The following is a 21,497-nucleotide window of genomic DNA, read 5'->3' as shown; positions in this document are numbered from 1 at the left end:
ATTCAGATTGCATTGGTAACATCACTCTGTTTACCTTTTGAAAATACAATGTATACCAAAAACTAATAAATCTAACAGATGAACTTCAATCTTATGCAAATGTCCTTTGTTTTGTGCTCTGGTGAGCAAGCTACTGTACCAATACTTTTGGCATTAGTACAAGACTGAATCCATGGAAGCATGTGTGTATTTACACAAAAGAGGCTTCTAAGCTACAAAAATCCCTCTTGTTTGGTTACACTAATTTCCCTTGAATGAAGTTTGTATGCAAGCCAAAACAATGGTAGTTATCCTGTCCTCTAGAGTTCATTCCCAACAGAACGATGTGAATAATTGAAAACTTCCTATGTAGTCCTGTAACACTCGTCTTCCGTAAATCAGGAGAACAAAAATGCTATTTTTTCTTCATTAGCCATTTTAAATAATCTGATAATTATACAGACTTAAGACTTAATTACAGAAAAAAAAATCTTTTTTACTTTTTAGTATTTTAATGAAGTCTTGAAATTTTGGAGAAGGTAGTAAGCAATTTTCTGATCTGATTAGGGAGTTAAAAGTAATCTTTTAAGTTTATTATTGAAAATACATCAGGTGTTTAAGGAAGAAAATGAACTGGAATACAACGCCAGAGGCTGGTGTAAAAAAAAAAAAAAAAAGGAAAAAGAGTCTAATGCTTTTGAGCCAAAGCACAGACACTAATTATTCAACTACCCTGCAGCAAGGAAGTCTGTTGGCTCAGCCAGTAGATGTCTCTCTTAAATACACAGTTGTTACAAGAAAAACACGTTAAAGCCATGAGACAATGAGAATTATTCCTACCTTGACTGAATAGGGTCCCAATGCTTCTGCATCAGGAGGCTGAACACCTGCAGGTCTTGAAGGTCTGGTGGTAACTTCTGCCCAGGCACTGCTGTTGGTGCTCCCATGCAAGGTGCTCATCAGAACTCTGTACTCAAATTTCTGCCAAGGGCTCAGAGCAGAGCTCTGGTCAATGTAGCTCATGGACTGACCGAAGGGGAGATGCGCCACAGTTGAGATTTGTTCCGTTCCTTTCACCTTCCTCTCTATCGTAAGGTTTTCCACCAAACCATTTGGGCGAGCAGGGGGTTGCCAGGATATGACCACAGAAGTTGGAGTATCAGAATAGAGTTCTGGAGCAGGAATATCCTCAGGGGCATCTGGAAGAGTTTGTTTTTCTGGGGTTGTGGGTGAAAGAGAACATCCTTTAGAAGTGCATCCTTCTACCTGAAACACATAGGCAGTGTAAGGATGCAAGTCTTCTACAGTGCAGTTAGTTGTAGTTCCTGGCACTGTAGCATGCAGTTGGCCATTTTGGTAAATATTATAATGTGTGATAATGCCATTTGGCTTTAAAGGATGCTGCCAGGTGATGCTTGCTGCCCTTGCTGTAACATCCAACAGAAGTGGTGGATCTAAAGGTCCAGGCTCTGTAATAAAATAAAAATAAAATAAAAAAAAGGAAAGAGAAATTACTAACAATTTGTGATTTTTGAAATCAGTATCAGCAAGATGTACTCACCAAATGAGGCTCAAAAATCTGAAAAGGAGCTCAGGTCTACTAAACAGCCTGTTTCTTTGGAAAATGTAGGCCCAGATATTCAGGGGATGAATATGGCTCTCTCCTCAAAGGCAAGCTGCTCACCTTTCCTTGTCCCAACCCTCCTCCCTCCTCTTCTGTATCCTTTTTCCTCCTGTGTCTCAGAAATGCTCTATCAATGCTGTTTGCACGAGGAGAAAGTGTGTGGCTCAGTATGACTGTAGACCTGCAGTTCTAGCTTTTGGGGATGTTTTTCTAGAGCGCTAGATACTAATTGCAACCAACAGCACAAGCATAACAATGCTGTGTATTTTACAGCTCAGTAAGTCTCTACTGCATCTCTCATTATATATTCAATATTTTACTTCATTCTGTTTATAATTCTAATCCATTTTTTGCAATTTATCTACTCCCTGTTAATATTATAGGTGATTTTTTACTTCGACTGTGACAGAAGCTGCCGATTTAGCTCTTTCACCTACTGATAAATAAACAATGCACAGATCTGACCTTTAGGTTAACAGGTTTTATGCTTGCTCCACTCAGCACTCTAACTGATTCAATTATCATAAAGGTTCAGGAGCTTCCATGAATACTGAAAAAGACCAACCATATGCCTGCATAGGTGTTGTGGAACAGCAAATACTCTGCAGCCCTCCAGAGAAATTCCTTAATTGTAAATAATTTCACCATGCGACACAATCAAGTCACCTTGAATGCAAAACCCTCAGCCTGTGGAGGCAAAGTGTTATTTAAGCTTTACTGGGCTGCGTTAAATTCTGCAATTTGAAGGGCTGTTAAGTTTTTCAATTGAAATTTCATTTAAAATGCAGGTGCTTTTTATTATATTGAGGCTTTACTGCTCTCTAGGTACAAGCATGAACATGGTGCAATAACACAAATCTGGCTCAATCACTGATCAGTAACAGCTGTAATTCCAGAACATTTAGCATTCTTATAAACCACATCCTGAAATCTATAAATTGCTACAGCAGATCAAGAAAATACTATATTCTCCCCTATTCTGCCCACAGCAATTTTGACATTTATGAGATTTTTCTGTGAACATTACATTTTATTGAAATCTTAAAAAAAGATATACTTGGATTTAGTAATTGTTTAAAATAGCTTTAGATTTGGGGATTTGCAGAGGGAGAGGAAAAAGAAGGGACCTACATTTGGAAATGTAGGTGTTCAAAACTTTAAAATTCATCAGTGATTGTGGGTGTGCCAAGACTTCAGGGGAGGTGCCATAGCATATGCTGAATTCTGTTGTAGTCAACAACGCTATTATTTAATTCCTGGTGTTCAAACCAGAAGGAACATTATAGGAAGAATAATTTACTTCACCAGAAGTTAAATAATTCCTGATAAATTTTAAGGGGGGGGGAGGGAAGGAGGAATCAAATAAATCCAGCACAATGAGTTGATTCTTCTATATTTTAGAGTAACAGCTGAAGCAGTCAAAAGTCCGTTCTCCTCCCACATACAAAGAGAGGTACATCAGGATTATTCCAGTGATGTCTGTGAAAACAGTGTTGTAAAATGGGGACAGCAAGCTTCTCTCTTTTTTTTTTTTTTTTTTTTGCTTTTAAATTTAAAAAGTAACACTGTTTTGTCTTTCATTATATGATGCATCACAAAGCAACTCCATAAAGCTCAGCTGTATCACATATCCTGCTCTACTCACAGTGATAATAAGGATGGAGTTCTGTATTTAATGCTTGTGCACACTAGGATTAATTTAGATCTCTGAATTTGCAAGTACAAAAGATGATCTGTTGTAAAGAGTAATTAAATTCTATTTGCATGTACTCCTGGGTAAAATCAATTAGGTCGTAAGTTGGAACAAAATTTGGTCCATTATTTAGACCTCACTGAAAGATGGAGAGGTGGAGGTGTAAATCTGAATTAGATTTATTTTCTGTAAACCAAATTTTTTTTCTGGGATGGAAGGGAAGGAGGAGAATTTGTTTTGGAATTAAAGACCTTGAAAATCAGTTGCTGCAAATTCTAGTTTAGTGGGGGAAAGGAGCTGAAATACAATATTTACCACTTAACTACAAATTTGCATTTCATCTAATTATAGCTCATAAGCTATAGCACTGCGAGCATCTGCAGGAGGGAGAAAAAAACCACAACAGAAAAGCCCCCCAATATTCAAGCAGTTTGCTGTAAGGGAACAGCCAAGCCTTTATACTCCTACTGAATAAGTTGCAGGCATTACAGGTGAAACATTCATGGTAATTAGTTGAACCCGAGCTTCAACGCCCCCCGAGTTCAGACTTATTCCTTAAGGACAATCTGTAATGTACAGGAGGAGCTGTCAAACTTCAGCTTTGGGTCCCCCTGGTCCCTCCCCTTCCCCTCAAAAAAGCGTATTTTGGTAGCTAGCATACCTACTCACACATTCCCTACTGCCCTTTTAAAAGAGAGACTTTTAAGACTTTCTGAGTTCAAACAAGACGTTTGAGAGATGCTTAATTGGCCCCACTGGATGGGAAAGCATTAAATCCTGGTCCCCAACTCTCATTCAGTGCAGCTTCTCTTTAAATGGCAAGCAGAATCATCTAATTCTATGTACAAATCAACTAGCACAATACTGCTTGGTTGAAAGGGTCACCACAATTATGTAAAACATGAGTATTAACTATAATTGGGATAGTTTGCTAATACAATAAAAAGCTCTGAACATGAAAAAAGTTATGCTCGCAGCAGTAGCTATCACTTTCTAAAGTAAGAATTCATGGATGAAATGACATGAAAAAGATGGTTATAAAATTTTAATGGAATGATAAAAGGCAAAAGTCATCCTCTCAGCTGAATTCTTAAAATCCCTATATATCACAATCAGCTCCTTAACTGTAAAATCAATGTGGAGTATAACATGTTGTCAGTGTGGTTGTCACTGGAGGGAAGACTGCAAAGTATGACAGCTACACAGCTCAGGCTGTCAATGATGAAAATAAAATCATAAAGCTTTTTACATGGATGTAATTGTTTATAGAAGTAACTACTGAAGATGGAACAGTGGGCATCTTTGTCCTTACGATTCTTAGTTCATATTTCAAACCATTTCATTACAGTATTAATACTAGAAGGTAGTTTCATTTTGGCAAATGAAATTATCTTTTATGGTAGACTACTTCGCTCATCTGCTTCAAAAGTTCAGACTTGATTTAAAATAAAGGCACAAAACTGTCATTAATCTTTTTAAATTCCCTGACTAAAACAATACATTTGTTTACTTACTGTGAGACTTGGAAAGCAAGGAGTTATAACTCTCATGGTTGTATTTTTTGGGAGGAATCTACATTTACATTTAATATACTAAGACATGTACCAGGACTGATGCCCTTTAAAGCTAATGAGAAATACCTGATTTGCTGGCAAACTCTCTCACTAAGCAGAATAAAAATTCTGTGCCTTTTACTCTTGAATCATTTACTCTTTTTAGAAACAGGGACAATGAAATTATATGTATTAACAGAATCTCGTGTCTTTCATGTACTGCTGATTGTACCCAGCAGCAAACCCAAATTGTGTAGCTCTGGGCACAAGGGACCACAGGAACCTTTTATCACATGAGATCACAGAGCTCAAAAGTCATTAAGCTGTTCATGCAATGACATGCAATCCATATGAACCCCTTCAAATATGTATTAGGAGCTGTCTTCAGAGTATTAAGACTTGTTGCCCTCTACTGCTCCAAATGCACATTGGTTCCAGAACTTCAGTTCTACCAGTCAATAAAGTTCTAATTCCTAATCTGTAGGATTATGCATGGGCAGTTTGCACTATATATCATATGATCATATATATCATATGTGCCACTACTACATCAGCTTAATTTGTTCTGTCCTTTTGCTATTTGTCCTGTCAGGTATTTCACATGATTTCTCTTCCTTTTGTCACCTCACCAGGTTTTATCTTCTCTTGTTTCAATTTCCATTTTTCTTTCTTGAGCTCATATGAACACATTCACAACAACTATTTATGGATTAGTTTATATACCTCAATTATATGGACCTAACTTACATAACTAAAGTAGGAGACCTGTCTTCTCAGACAAAAATATCATTAGCAGAGAAAGCAAGAGATTCCAAAGGTGGCAAACTGCTTTATTTATCCTCTTGTTCTGCACTGTCTCTCTTCATTGTCTATGTCAGGAAGATATAGGAGAATCAAGAATCATAGAATATCTTGAGTTGGAAGGGACCCATCAGGATCATCAAAGCACAACTCCACAGCTCCTGACTCTGCACAGGATATTCCGAGGAGTCACACATGTGCCTTAGAGTGGTGTCCAAACACTTCCTGAACTCAGGCTTGGGCTGTGAACACTTCCCTGGGAAGCCTGTTCCTGTGTCCAACCAGCTTAGAGAGAAGAACTTTTTTCTAATACCCAATGTAAACCTGCCCTGGCACAACTTCAGGCCATTCCCTTGGGTCCTGCCACTGGTCAGCACAGAGAAGAGACCACTGCCTGACCCTCCTCTTCCCCTCATGAGGAAGTTTAATCTGTGATGAGATATCCCCACAGACTAAGGCCTTTCATCCAGATGAGAACACCATAGCACTCTCTATGACAGGAATAATTCTCTCCTGATTTGACAAGAAGTAGCTCAGCTGATACATTGCAGGAGCTCTTTTTTAAAATTTATTTTTAATTGCTTTTTTATTTCCAGCAACTTCAATACATAATGATCTCCAGTGACTACTGTGTGCTTTTGCCCTTACTTACTGTGAAGGAACATTGGGCTGGCCTATAAATTCATTCTGTATAAGAGAGATGGACTTGATGTCATTTATGTAAGAAATAAAAAATAAAAAAACTGGACTACCTCCTAGGTACCTTGCAAAATCTTCTTTTCCAGCCAGTGCAAGCCAGACACTTTTAAAAGGGCTTTAGTAAGAGCTCTCCATACTGGAGCTGTATACTGATGCACAGAATCAAAATATAGCCACGCCAGAGAATGTGCTGGTGACTGATATGTTCTGCTGTATGCAGCTCACTGGGCTGCAGACAGGTTCTGGGCTGTTCAAAAGCTAATCAAGTAACACGAAGCTTTTCTTTAAAGTAGAAATTTTGCTATCTTAGAATTTGTCCAAGCCATGGTGTATTTTCTCAAGCACTAGAAAAAACACCTCTCTTATTTGGGAGATATCCCTCTGAACAATGTATCAGACAATATAATTTTGCAAGTCCTAAATCTACACCATAGGAACCCAGGAGCTGCCATTGGGGCAGCTTCAAGCAACTGTAACCAATGTCTTTGCAAATCCCAGAGAGCTCAAAGACTCCCCATAACTAAAGGGAAAACCTAACTTGTATCTCCTTTATTATATCTAGAAGGTTTAGTTTTATTTCTGAATACAATGTATGAGATTCTGTTCTCAGTTCAGTGGTACATACTGACCTCAGTTCAGTGGCCTTTACACTGATTGCAAGAGAGCTATCAGAAATTTACATTCAAGTTACTGAAAGCAAGCTCTAATTCAGAAACTTCATCAAATGCTTCTATCTGTAGATATTCTGGCAGTAAATATGATGTTATACTTATCAAGATCACTGGAACAAACATCTTTTATTAATGTAAGTTTAGCAGGTTTTAAAATATTCATAGTTAGGTATATTTTGGTTATCTGGCATGGGCAGGTTAGACTTTAAAAAATGCATGGATCAGTTACTAGTGTCACAATCATGTAAAAGGAAGTATTTGAAAATTCTTTATTGCATGTTTTCTAGCATTAAAAAATACCACAAACCTACCAATCTGTATATTAAGATCTTCCATTGTCTGATACAACTTATTTTTATAGCAGCATTTACTAATTTTCCCTTAATGATTCCCAATATCCTCCTATTTTACCACATATTTATCATAAATTAAATATAATACACAGATATACTGTGATATCATCAACTTGTATTACTGGAGTTCTACTGACTTTAAAAATTGATGTGTTGATTCACATCTATTGCTGTCAAGTGTATGTGCACACAGACACACACACATGCATATTTTTTATGCCTGCAGGTACTTTATGCTTTGGTGAGACAAAAAAAGACATATATTTACAGAATAAAATTCAGTAAGAACAGGTAGATACACATCTAGTTCAACAGAGTAAGAGATATGGGAAATTTCCACTATTAAATTGTGCTTTAAAAAGTCAAAGTCTGTTGGTTAGCATGGCCAGGAATTAAGTGTACTTCTGCAACAACTGTCAGTACAGGCAGTTTCATAGGAATCATGTTGAAACCTTGACAAAAACACTGCTTAGACCCAATGACAATCATTCAGTCTTAAGCAATTGAGCTGAATATCCTTTCACACATGGCAGCTCTCCACAATGACACCACAGAGTCCTCTGTCACCACTGAAAGTTGGCTGTTTTTTTTTTAAATGACGAGGGCTGTTGGATACTGCTGCATCTCCTGCGTGGGGCTTCCACCTACCTCTAACTCCTCAAAAGAGAATTTCACAACTGTACACCTACTACTTAGCACAAAAGTATTTTTTATATCAGTAACAAGTGATGCCTTTGAAATGTACTTCTCTCATCTTTGTATGTGAAAAGAAACACTATGTGAACCATCAGACCAGAGCTAAATAACTATTTCAATTTGAAAAAAATAGTCTTAGGGGACTGGTAGCATTCTGACTGTGAATGCATACAAGTTCAATAGTATTGTATCTACTTTTGTTACCAAACAATATACTGAAATAACTGAATCCCAGCAAGAATTGCTACAGGTTGATAACACAGGTCTGGTACCTAAAAACCAAGTTCAGAACTTACATTTACTTATAGGTAGTATGTTCATAGAAGCATTAATACCTTTGGAGCTTAAATGAATTTATCAGATAAATTTCTGTTGTGAATCATTTGCTCAGCTCCAAAGGAAAAATTTTTTGAAGTTGTGGGGAAAAAAACATTTTCTACTCAATGTTTTCTCAATATAGACAGCTGACCATTTAGAGAAGGGACTAAAATCAAGTTGAGTCACCAACACTGAATATTTGCCAATGTTAGCTATCCTGCTACCTTGTACAAGAAAGCTAACAGCTCAGTTTCTTAAAAAAAAAAAAAAAACAAGGCTGGAAAAAGTGTGGTTTGTATTTGTATTGCAAACAACAAGCTCAAATTCTGTCATATGTTTTTGCTTACATATTGAATCAGGTGCAAAATCCTGTCCTGTTAACTAACTGGCTGTACCTATACTCTGACAGCTGGTTGCTAAATAAAGGGACTGTTGAATAAATTGTGGGGAGTGAGTCTGGAGAACATAGAACTATTAACAATGAAAGTGATGGGATTGACAATGACAAACCCAATTTCAGACCAGTAGGCCACTACTTTGAATTAACAAAGATCACTGGAAATGAAAAGTTCTGTGGTATCTTGAGTATTCTCAACACAGAGATAAGACAACTGTCATATACTATTAACTTCAACTTATTTTCTCTGATATGACTGAAATCAGAATCAAGTCCCTGAATATAAAGGAACACCACTTACAAAGCTGTACTTACCAGTGTATCTTAAACTAACGATATACTGCTGGAAGGATATTTTATATAGAAATAACATACTGCTGCACAAAATATGTATGTAAAGATCCATATTTTTAAATGAATAAGTAAGAAAACAGATACTTGATCTTTTAGGAGTTTTTACTTCAAGTTAATACTAGGGAAGGAAATGCATTACTGCTATATAACTGTGAAAGCTAGATAACTTAAAGAAATTAAGTACAATGGCAGCTAGACTGTTATTTATATTTTCTGCTAAAGGGAGCTACATAAGATCTGACTGCTTACTGTCCTCTGCTGTAGTCATTGAAGTCCAGTTGCTGTAAGCATTGCCAAAACCATTTGAGGCAACCACTCTCATCTCATACTCAGTGTAGGGCTGCAGGTCTCCGACCCGGTGCTGTAAGGAAGCAGTAGGGCTGGGAAGCAAACTGCAAAGAAAAACAGCACGAGTTACTTCAGAACACATCCCAGCACATCAAAAAAGACTAAAACATGACATCTTGTAACAAGAGCAGCCACCCTAAAGGTGAGCCATGTTCAAGGGAAGGGGACTTTGCTAGCTCAGCAGCGGATGGTGGCCGTGCTGCTGTGCGTACTCTAGAATGTCACCAGCAGAACGCCGCCGCCGCATCTGGAGTTGGTAGCTGGGCGCGCCCGGGGCGTTGTTGCGAACTGGTGTAGACCAGACAACCTGAAGACTGGTCGGAGTGGCAGATGAAAGCCTTGGAGGCATCACACCATCTGGAGCTGTTGAAAAACATGGATGAATTAGAGCAGAGAAAACCATGGAGAACATATGCCGTGTGGAAACAGAATGCTCCATATACTGGAAAAACTGTTCCTCAGGATCAACAGTAATGTTAACATGGTCCATTTAGTTTAACATTTTCACTACTGAACAATGTTGATTCTTAATTTTCTTTTTTCCAATATGTGAGTATCATCTTGCTAAAAGCAAACCTCCAAACACCAAAAGTAATTCAGAAGCAACATATTTTCTACCACCTGTTCAAACATTATCTGTTTCTCCCTGTGCCCAGCTCTGCCACCCTGAGAAGCTAAGGAAATGCTCACAGAAATGTTACCCAGCATGAGTAAAATTGATCAGACTTTTTATCATTCAGATAGCTTCTTGCCCTTACAAATGAATAATAATTTAAGAAGAAAACAGAGGAAATTTTACGTTAAGAACATCTTTAGATAGAAATCAAAACAGATTCACAGAAGTCTCAGTCTGTAGCCCACTGTTTTGTTAAGGAAATTAATTTTTATGAAGTCCAAGGAACTGCAGATCAAAATGTGTCAGTAATGATATCACCAATGACCTTTCACTGCTACAAATTTCACTGCATGCAGTAAAAAGAACTATGACAATTTACACCTGTGAGTTTATGGCTTTGCTTTTTCTTTAACAAGAGATCAATCTGTTGAAGAAACTTTCTGTATTTAAACATATCTGTAACTTTTATATACAACACATCTGTAGCCAGCCAATATCTCTGTAGCTCTTTTCTAGAGTTAAAGCACTGGAAAGTTACTGCCTTTGTTATTTAAACTCTTGTATAATAGTTTTGCTTTTCATGGTCCAGTAGTTACCATTTGCCTTTTTTCCTTTGGTCTTTCTAACAGAAATTCTTTTTCATTGCTGTTATTTTCTTCTTGTCTCTATTGAAGAAAAACCAGTCTCACAGGTCTCTAACTTAAAGTGTAGTTGTAAGCCTCGGGGCCTAAGTTGTAAGTTTTAAGATGAGCAAATAGTAATTTACAGTAAGCTTTATTATTTTCCTTTACCACTGGTGTATGAGGTGGTTACTAAGAGGGAAGAAACAGACTTTGTGATTCACTGTGTGAGTCATTCTCTCCCTGAGACAGGTGAAAGGATGTATCAACTCCAAAAAGAAAGACATCAATCACATCTAATAGTTTTTATTTATACTGATATATACATTAACAGATATGTGAACTAGCATCTGATATTTTTACTCTGATTATACTTACATCTGGGGCACTTCCACATTTTTCATCTCCAGATCCAAATTGTATTACAGGGAAAGGCACAAAACATGTCCTGTTCCAACCTAAGAAACTTATTCCCTTTACATTAATTTCAAGGTCTGTCAGTTCTCATACAAAATTTTTACTAAAAGCTGGCTTCTGGGGTACTGGAGTTATCAGGTGCTTCTGATAGTTGGCCCCTAGCCCTACAGCCCTCCTGTTTTTTTTAGAACAAGATGAAGTACAACAGAACCTCCAGCTTCCCTCATTTCCTTCTGCTCCTCTCTGTCACTGTGAAAAAGAAAACATATAATACGGGGGAATGAGCAAGTCTGTGTTTGGATGCTCTTTCCTGCTGCTGTTATCTACATCTAGGGGAAAAGGCTCTGGTATATCCCAAGTAAACTTGAAAATCTTCCTGTTTCCAAATCCAGAAATCTCTGAGATTTACATAATTCACGGTCTGCAAATCCCATGCCAACACCTTCAAGGCCAATAACGAGCTTGTGAGCACTTCACCTCAGAGAGAAGAAGGTGGCTGGCTTAAATTAAATAGCTCCAATATCCCTCCAGCTGAGCCATCAAAAACAAACATTTGCACACCAAATGTCTCTGCACACGACATTCACTCTCACAGTAAAATGGAAAACTCATTTATTTACCTTACATAACATTGTTCTGTTTGGCACCAACATAAGCAGAGTTCAATTTAAGTTGTGCAATAAAAGTTTTAAAACTCAAGGATGTAAAGTATAGTACTCTCAGACAATCATGTATTTTTCTGGCATCCTTTATAAGGTTATTCCTGAAGTCAAACTGAGATAGTGCAAGAAAGATGATGCAATGAAAATAAAAACTTTTAAGGGTTTTTAAGCTGACACCAACAGAAAGAGTCAATATTCCTTCAAAGCTGGGTACTACCTCATTTGAAATGAAACTGTCTGCAGATTAAAATACACCAGTTTTTAAAGTTCACACAGAAATTCTACACAGCAAAAAAAGCTACATCTAAAAATGAATCTAATTAACCAACCTAGTAATTTGGCCAGGAAGTCAAAGATCATGTTATTGAGGGAACAGTGTGAGGCAACTCACTGAGGAGGCAAAAGCGTTAAATTTATTTGCAGCTCTGTCAGGACACATGACTTCATCTTTGTTTTTAATTTACCAGTCTGTTAAATGGAGATAATAATACTGATCCTTCTTTGTAAAGCTCGCTGAGGTCTACAAAGTAAAAGCTCAGATTAAGCTTTATGTATGTATAGAGGTGGTTATTATAGCGACACAGGAATGTTCATCAAAAAACAAAGATGTAGCTGTCTAAATGTCAATAACAATTCCACAGTCTGGATGTTATTTTAATGGCGTAGGTAATCTCAGCTAAATGTTCAAATCTCTTCTACCAACAAAAGCACAGCATAGGGAAGAGCAGAAAATTTGGACAAATCTCTACTGTGAAAGTTGTCTGACCCTGAGTCTTGTTGGTAGAACGAGCCAAGCCCACTACTTTCAAACCAACATGTTTCAATATACAGCAAATGTATTTATCTGAAGGGCTTCCTGTAGCCCACAGAGAATTTCCTCAGTGATGTGCTAGTGAGTGTTCTCCAAAGGAATGGGGCAGGGGGCAGGAGGGTACAGCAAATAAATTGTGAAGTCTCTGCTGAGTCATAATGAGAAAGGTGCTCTATTAAACTAATCACGATTTGCTCATTAAAACGGCAGAGCACTTACCCCCCAAAATGGTAATTCTAATTTGCACACAAAACATCCTCTGACTATTTCAAGCATTCCTCATCATCAAGGTCTTCAGTGTAACATTTCCCCCAGCTTAACCCTTTTTATCCAATCCATATCCCCAAGAGACTCCTCACTACCCAAGTAATAACTGGCAACAAGCAATAATTCTACTGTGAATTTCTCAACAGAAGAGCCATGTATCTATCAGCTTGATATATCGTCTTTAAGATGCAGTGTTGCTCAAAAATCTCCCCTCGAGCTTTAATATGACCCTCAGGGGGCAAGCACTCCACTTGCAACCTACTGAATCAACATCTAGCCCAGTAAATCCTCACTTAGCAGGGCAGAAAGTCATGCTTTGTATATCAAGAGACTACAAAGGCAGAATAAAATATTTAATCAGATGTCAATTCTAATAAAATAATTAATAAACAGTTCCAGAAAACAATAAAAACTGAAGACTGTTTCAAGATGACAATGATATATTGTATTCCAAATATTCAGGTACATGCAGATGGATTGAGAAAGATTCTGATCCCTCTTCAGCCAGTAATGTGCTAAGCAGCCTTTGAAAAGAGCTTCAACTTTTTGCCTCAATTTCTTTATCTTAAATAACATGTGCAAAAATAGTCAGCTTTGTAAGTATTTGTTTATTTTAGGACAGCAATCATTATGTGAAATGATTGTGCTTAAATGTTTATTCCACATTGAAAGCTTATTTTTTTTCCGAGAGGTATTCATTATATTTATGATAAGGATTTATCTGAAATGTAAATTTTCTGAAAGTAGACGACCTTGAGCAGGACTATTAAAAGGTGAACTATTAGGACAATAAATGATTATTTAATTATAAAAATTTTTCCTTTCATAAGAAGAAGAAAAGCCAGAAGAAAAGCAGAGCTCGATTACATATCTATAAAATTGGTACAAACTCATACCAACTTTCAAGTGTCACTCTTTTTAACAGTGATCAGATATACTGACCCCAATGTATCCATAATATCTCCAGATAGTCATCTAGAATATTTTGGAGCTATGAATATATAACTCTGTAAGTTGTCACATCTGCATATATAAAATATTTAGCATTTGTATCTTATCAAAATATATTTCAAACACATGGATACAAATGATAACTGCAGGGATTTAATTACAGGGGAGAAGGAAAATAGGCTCTCCAGCATTTGCACCAAAACAGCAAGGAAAAGTTCCACTCAGACTGCCTTTAGATGAGTGTCTTGCTCTGACATGACTACTCTTCCTCTTTTCCAGGTTCAATTCACAAACTCCATTTCTTTATCTCATTGTACTGCTTGTTTAGGTACTCCTGATTAATTTCCTATTTTAGGTGCCCATACTGAGATCATCTTATTATGGCACTTTTTATGCCGGTATGTTCTGCACTTTGACATTTGTTTCTTCTGATTTTCTCAGGTATGCCTGTTATCTAGTGGTTTGCTCAGTCCAAATAATTCCAGTCATTGCACTCCCCATAATTCTCAACTTCAGCATGTGTTTTAGTCTCATTTCAGAGAAAGACAGGCCATGATGCTGGACCATATGTCATCACTAGAACAGCATGCTAATTATAAACCCTTATCTCTTAGCAAATCAGAAGATTGCTTTTTTTTGTTTCTTATCTTCACAGGTTCACCAAAGTTTATTCCAGTTTGATTTTTAACTCTTTCCCCATTATTTTTCCTTCTCAGCATATACTGAATGTAATAGTTGGTCTTGATTTTTTCATTTAATACATATTTGCAACCATGTTATTTCTCCCACTCTCAATTACAAGAAAATGCACCGAACATTTTTGGATTTTTTTTCTAATTTTATAATTTCACTGCTGAATGTTTTCAGCCTCAGATATAGCTCCACCTAACAATACACAAACCAAGGACAAAGCACCCTTATTCAATGGACATACTTGCACTTTGGAACACAAAATGTGAAAGGTTCATGGTGGCCCTCTTGCCATCCCCTCTCTGGCACATTTATCTTGGGAAGAAAGGATGCTGTGTTTTGGCAAAAAGCAAATTGAGAGATATAAAGAAGAAGTAATTTAAAGCCTTTGTAAACTTAGAGTAAGTCCAAACTTGTTCACACCTCATGTAATTTTCTTTTCAGAAGTATAATATAAACTTGGTTCAGAAATATTTTGTTCTGTCCTCATGATCTATCCCATTTTACATTTCTGCTTTCTGCTGTAATAGTAATTTCCTTTGAAAAGAAATGGTTTTGTAAATCTATTTAGAAGAGCATTTTAGCATTAATCCTGAATGTTACCTGTACGGTACAATATCATTCGGAAAAATAAAATAAGATGTTTGAAAAAAAATCTAAAATTTATCTTTATCTGGATAGAGTATGTAAGCTCTAACTGGATTTTTCTGCACTTTCACTGTTTAGTATTCCTAGCAGAAAAGCATAATTTTAGTAGGGCTCTAAAAATCAACTTGGGCTTTACTCCATGACCTACAGACCCAAAGTTTAACACAACTGTCTTTTAAAATCCCAAAGCAGGCTTACTTATTCCTCATTAGTATTGTTCCAGAAACAAACAAACAAACAAAAAACCTAACCAAAAAAAAAAACCAAAAAAAACAACCCACCCCCAAAACCAAAACAATCAGATCTTCCCCTCCTTTTAATGAACTTTTCTTCATGTACAACCTTAACACCTGCAACCTGGGCATGGGTCTCAAGTGGAAATCCGTGTAAGAGATGGTCCTTTTCTAAATGTTACATTTCACTGAGGTCAACACTATAAAAATGTCATGTAGATTTGTCACCTCACCTTTCCATAAGAAGCAACCTGCCTTCCTTCCTCATGTTAGGTGGAAGTTTGTCCATCTTACTCAGCAAGAACTTTACTAAACTCTAAAAGCTACAAAAGAATGCCAATAAGCAATTAGCTGAATGATTAATGATTTTAATACCTGTAGTAAGGACATTGGCTAGAATTTAAAACTGCCCAATAAAACCAATTATTCAAAAGGACTATTCAAAAGGATGGCAAGCCAATAACTGCCATATAACAAAATTAATTTTTTTTTAATACTATGAAGAAAAAACATAAGGAAAGGTATTACAGAATCAGGCAGAAGCTGCAAATAAAGAAACAGCTCTTGGTGCTTAACTGTGACACTGACTACTGGAAAATGAAATATCTCTGTAAAATAGCTTTAAGAAACTATCTGATCTGCCTGTTTTAAGTAAGGAGGACTTAATGGAGGATATGTGGCAAGTGCAGTGGGAATAAGATCATGTCTATCATCACGCAACAACTTCAGCTTCCTGCCTGAAGTAGCTTTAGAAATTAAGTTCAGAAGGTTTTTTTGAATTGCAATAATTATTATTATTGGACTTTTTTTGTAGTTGGTTGTTTAGCCACTTTGGGTTTAGGTTTGTTTGTTTTTTCAAAGGAAAAAGATGAAAGAATTGACATCATCTTCAAAATCTTACAGCTTTCTTTATAATTAGTGTCTGGCATCAGAGAGATATAACCAGAGGCAGGCATGGTAACCCTCCACACTGATGCAAACACCTCTGGTGATTGCTGGTGAGCAGACTTTTGGCTAAATTAAAATCTCTTTCTTAATGTTGATGCCAGAATTTCAGAGTATTGGAGCGTGGCTTTTAAGCTTGCAGCTTCTTGTTTGAAACTAAACAGTTCTTAGATAGTTCTGGAAATCCAGAGACTCCCCAAAAGCAACAAAAAACCCCCCAAATTTTATCACTCGTGTTTGGGAAAAGCCAAGGGAAGAAACTTTAAACCTATGTAGTTAGAAGAACAGGAAGGATAGACACATTAGAATCTTCAACTTTGCAAAAGTTATGCAAAGATAGAGAATATTTCCCAGGATACACAGAAATGTGTGTCCTGGGAAACAGGACACACAGCAATGGGATTAAACTGCTGCAAAGAAGTTTTTAAATCTCCATCAGACTAAACGAATGCTTAAAGAAAATGAGATAATTCGCACTTTTGAGGAAAGAAGATGGCACTAGCTGATTTCCCAATTAACTCTTTTTCAGCCTTATAATTCTTTGAAGGGGATTCTAATCCCATAGAAGAAGGGAAAGATAAAAGCAAAAGGAAAAGGCACAGAGGTGGTGATGTTACAAGAAGCATATGCATTGTTCTAAAGCATAATCTCTTAAAAATTAATTTTTAATAGTGATTTATTCTATAACTGAAAGAAAAAGGATAACACCAGATATTCAAAACCAGAAAGCATCATTCTTCTTGAACAAGTGGACATGGCTTCTGCAAATGATTATTAGCTAGACAGGGTTGTCAAGCATTGAAACAGAGTGCCCAGGGAAGAGGTGGAATCACCATCCCTGGAGGTATTTAAAAGGTGTGCAGATATGGTGCTTAGGGACACAGATTGGTGGTGGGGCTGGTCATGTTGGGTTTATGGTTCGTTGATGATCCTAAAGATCTTTTCCAACCTAAATGATTCTATGATTCTATATCTTCATCCAACGTGGTAAAAGAAACTAAGAAAATACAGCACCCTCAGCTGAATGGTAAAGAAAATGGGATACTGGAAAACATGTGAATGCTCTTACTAAACAAGAAGTCTCATTAGATAAGTCTCTTCATACTGCACTCCTGCAATATGGATGTGCTGGTGGACTGCTCAAGAACAGACCACCCTGTTAAAAAACAGCCCACCCTCAGTGCTACCAGTTGATGTGCATTTTGACAGAAGCCTCAGTTTATATATTACTGTATGTACAGACTGGAGAACAATGCAGGGGTTCAAATAAATTAGCTCTGCAATAAGATTACCTGTAGTTATTTTTAATCCATAAATTTCTCTGTGGTACATAATGGATGGTGTGAAATACTACCATTTCTGATGGAAACCAAGCTTGAGAGTGCCCATAAATAGGAAATGGATCTGACAAGATGACAGATTAGCAGGTGTTAGGGAGCCACTACACACAGTGGGTGGTGCAGTCTTATTATATCTTGAATATCCTACAGGTATCTGTGAGATCCAGGTCACTGGACTACCTTTTGGCCACGAAACAACTGCAGCCAGAACAGACTTCCATCTCACAAATTCTTTCCTTACTTGCAGAAAGAGGAGGAAAAGAGGTTCCCTAAAGCTTCTGCTCCTAGCAATCAAGGCAACACAGAAATGTTGTTCACCTCAAGACAGTAGAAGCCATGCCAGTAGAATACCGATTGCATCATTCTTTGAAAATTGACTTCTTAAGGTTCCATCAGGTGTCTTGTAAAATTTTGCTCCCTGGAAGTCTGTTTCAGCAACCACATTATCACAAAGGGAAGACTAAAAAAACCCAACTAACCAAAAAACCCCCTAGCAACCCTCTCTCAAGTATATACTATTTGCTCCAATCTTCACGCTATTAAAAAGCATATTAACTTTAACTTTTCCTGTTCACCTGAGTTGGACAAGGCTGAAAACAAAAATATCAAAGCCACAATATCTATTAAGTAGAAACTCCGGTTTGTGTGTCATCTTAACCTGCTTCTCAATTTACTCTATGGCATTTAAAGTAGATAGACTTTGAAGTGGCCTATATTCTCTAGTTTTCTTCTGCAAAGTATAGTATATGTCAGATTCAGAAAAAAATACCAAAAATGACTGTATATTTTATTAAAAGCCTATTTTTATTCTCTCTGTCTCTTTTTAACAAAAGTCTAATTTAGCTGTTGTTCCCTTAGGTATGAGGTACACAGTTCATAATTCATTTGATATAAAATGTCAGTTTAGATTTTTGCACCTCTTTGATAAATGAGAAAAAACATGTACATTTCAATTTCCTTCTACCAGGTTTCACTAACAGAAGCCCCCCTCCCATTGTGCTGCTCAAAGACCTTTGCGTTAAATTAAACATCAAGATTCAGAAACTGTAGGGAATGATATTTCCAAGACATACAGTACAAATACATGAGACTGGGAAAAAAGGTAATGATTTTTCCTACCAGTAAAGTGATGTCTCCCAAAGAGTATCTTTGATCCTTGAATTAGTTCTCAGTTATAATTTAATATATCAAAACTGTCAGCAGCTTTCCTTACATTTAAACATAAAGCGATATAGTCAGCTCCACAAAAAGCAAAATACAACATTCAGGGGCTTTCTCCCCCCTACCCCCAGCATGTTCTTGTGACTCTGAAGTCCATCAATATTAATGAGGAAAATCTGTGTACATCAAAGGAGACAGCAAAGAATTAATTTAATTGGATCTGTCATCATTGCTAGTATGGAGTGGTTTTTTCCTATACAACCAAACCCTGCCATTGATCAACGTGCAAAACTCTCAGGGGTGTAATCTGCACAATGGAATAGAGAGGAATCAAAATTTTAGTTCTGGAAATAAAACTGATGTAATTAGGAAAAATAACAACAAAACACTGTGTATTATTCTCTTATGTAACACACGAGGCCAAGGCTGACAAATCTGAGCCACCACATTTACAGAGTAAACAAGAATTCTTATCACTGCTCGAAATGCCAAATGCAATGCTATGGCTGTCACTTCACGTTAGGGTCCAGTCCAACAACTGTGGTATCAATAAATTAAGCTGTATTAGAAAATAGTAATAGGATCACATCCTGATGCTTATGCTGAGCACCAGCACTGATGAAGAGCCTAAATCCAGAGCCATGAACCACAGAACTCAGTGCCTTCTCCTCTTGCCCTGTGTTGCTGCTGTGCACACTCCCCCATCCCAGCCTGGGAAGTGTCAGTAGCCCCGTGACATAACAGTTACAACAGCCTCTGCTCTCTTTTCCCCCAATAAATGAGATTTCACCCTACAACCAACAGCAGAGTTTCAACAGGATAGGTGGACAGTATTCTGCATTGCCTGCTTAAGAACCCAGAAATTAATACACTGCCCAGCAATTGGGAGACAAGATGAATGATCCAGATCTCCTTTTTTTCAGCTTGTGTTCTAACAAAGAAAGAATATCAAAGGTAACATCTCCATTGCACCTAACTGTGACAAAAATCCCTGATTGTTTTTAACCCATCACAGTTCCCCACTAAATACAGCATTTCAATTGACAGAAATATGATGTAGGTGTTATATTCTGAAGGTAAATATTTAATATTTAGAGTGAATAAAAATCAGTTCAGGCAAGACTACTCCCACACAGAAATAATCTGTTCAAAATATACAGCTGACTTCTCTGATGAATAGGGTAAAAGGATTACAACCTTTTATAGCCAAGCTACCCACATAGGAATGTTCATACAGCATTATTAAGTAGCTACCCATCAGTTAATGCCCTGTTCTAGCATTTGTAACAAATAAACCATTTCTATGAATTATCTCCGGGCTTCATTTCCTTAGATAATACTGAAGAACACATAAATTCACTGGAATTGGTGGTAGTGTGTCAATACACAACAATAAATGATCTGCTCACAAGTATTTTTACTGAAAAGACCTTGACTACTGTCATCCTGTTCAAAATCAGGTGGCCTAATTGATTAAAAGTCATTTTAACACCATCGTGCTTTATTCAAACCCAAATGAAGCTGAATGTGTTCTGCCTTCTGTGCCACAAGACATTTTAGAGCATTTACCCCAAAATACATACACTATTAATCAGAGGTTGAAGTAAACTAAGTATCTTGGCAATACTTACTCTCTAAAATACAGATTTTCTTCAATCTTTTGACAAAAAGTAAAGAGCCACAGGAAACTTCCTCTCCTTTGTTCATTTTTCAAACAAAGGGCTAAATCCTTCACACAGAAAATTTACAGCTGATTAATTCAGATTACAGCCATCAGTTGAGTATTTTGGACAGCAGTATCAATTTCTTATGAATAACCCTCTCAAATAGGCTACTTAGTATGTAAGAGTACTCATAACTTCAACTTAAAGAAAAATAGAGAAAAGAGAAGTATTTTTGCTTTATATAATGCCATCTCTTCAGTTATTCAATTTCTTTTCTTTATATATGTATACTATTAGAAATTTTTAGATAATCTGAACTCAGTCAACCTGAATGCATGCATTTTCTCTGTACATACTGGCTGCATTAAACTATGGTGACACCTTTCATAGAGAAGCAATCCCCCCGTCTAAGCTAAGAAAAAAGCTAAGTCAGTCTAAGAAAAAAGGATGACAAACTTTGTGACATGTATATTATACTTTCCAGCATGAGGAGGAATATAAAATTTTCTTTTACCTTCTGCTGCTAACACATGCCTCTCTGTCTTTAAAATGGGAATAGCAATCCTCAGTCACCTACTGGAAATCTGATTTGGCAGATACATTTGTAAAAATCATCAAAGTAAATAGGTCAGTATACAAACAGTGAGGATTAATATAATTCAATACTGGACATATCCCCCAGCAACATGAAATAGATTAATTCCCTTCCCTATTTTACTCAGCTGGAAATAATCTAAGAGCATAGTATTTCTTTGTCAGAGGAATAAGCATGATCTGCATAGAGATCCAAAGATAAAAAGAGACAGAAAGCAATCATTATACATGAACATACACATACTGATATATCATATACATTTGTGTGTGTGTGCACCTGCACACGCATGCAGACACAAAAATAACATTCAGAAAGAAAAGAACAGTGAGGAAAAAGCTGTCAAACGTCAGGAGCCAACCTTTAAGGGCTATAGACTCATAGTTGCCTTTGT

General features: G+C 36.9%; 1 protein-coding gene across 1 annotated transcript in view; it reads right to left on the bottom strand.

Annotated features, from left to right (window-relative positions):
• The window catches only part of USH2A (usherin), a 373,967-nt gene that overhangs the window by 129,619 nt on the left and 222,851 nt on the right, over positions 1-21,497 (bottom strand). Inside the window, exons 38-40 of the mRNA XM_054280520.1 lie at positions 9,699-9,849; positions 9,388-9,530; positions 820-1,448 (exon numbers count right to left, since the gene is read on the bottom strand). Coding sequence (XP_054136495.1) covers positions 820-1,448; positions 9,388-9,530; positions 9,699-9,849 — 923 coding nt within the window. The remainder of the gene's footprint in view (positions 1-819; positions 1,449-9,387; positions 9,531-9,698; positions 9,850-21,497) is intronic.

Source organism: Melozone crissalis, unplaced genomic scaffold (genome assembly GCF_028551555.1).
Source record: "Melozone crissalis strain CALT ecotype California unplaced genomic scaffold, PUWL_Pcris_2 ptg000027l_1, whole genome shotgun sequence".
Taxonomy (NCBI): Eukaryota; Metazoa; Chordata; class Aves; order Passeriformes; family Passerellidae; genus Melozone; species Melozone crissalis.
The sequence above is the reverse complement of the archived record's forward strand: the minus strand, read 5'-3'. Positions and strand labels throughout refer to the sequence as shown.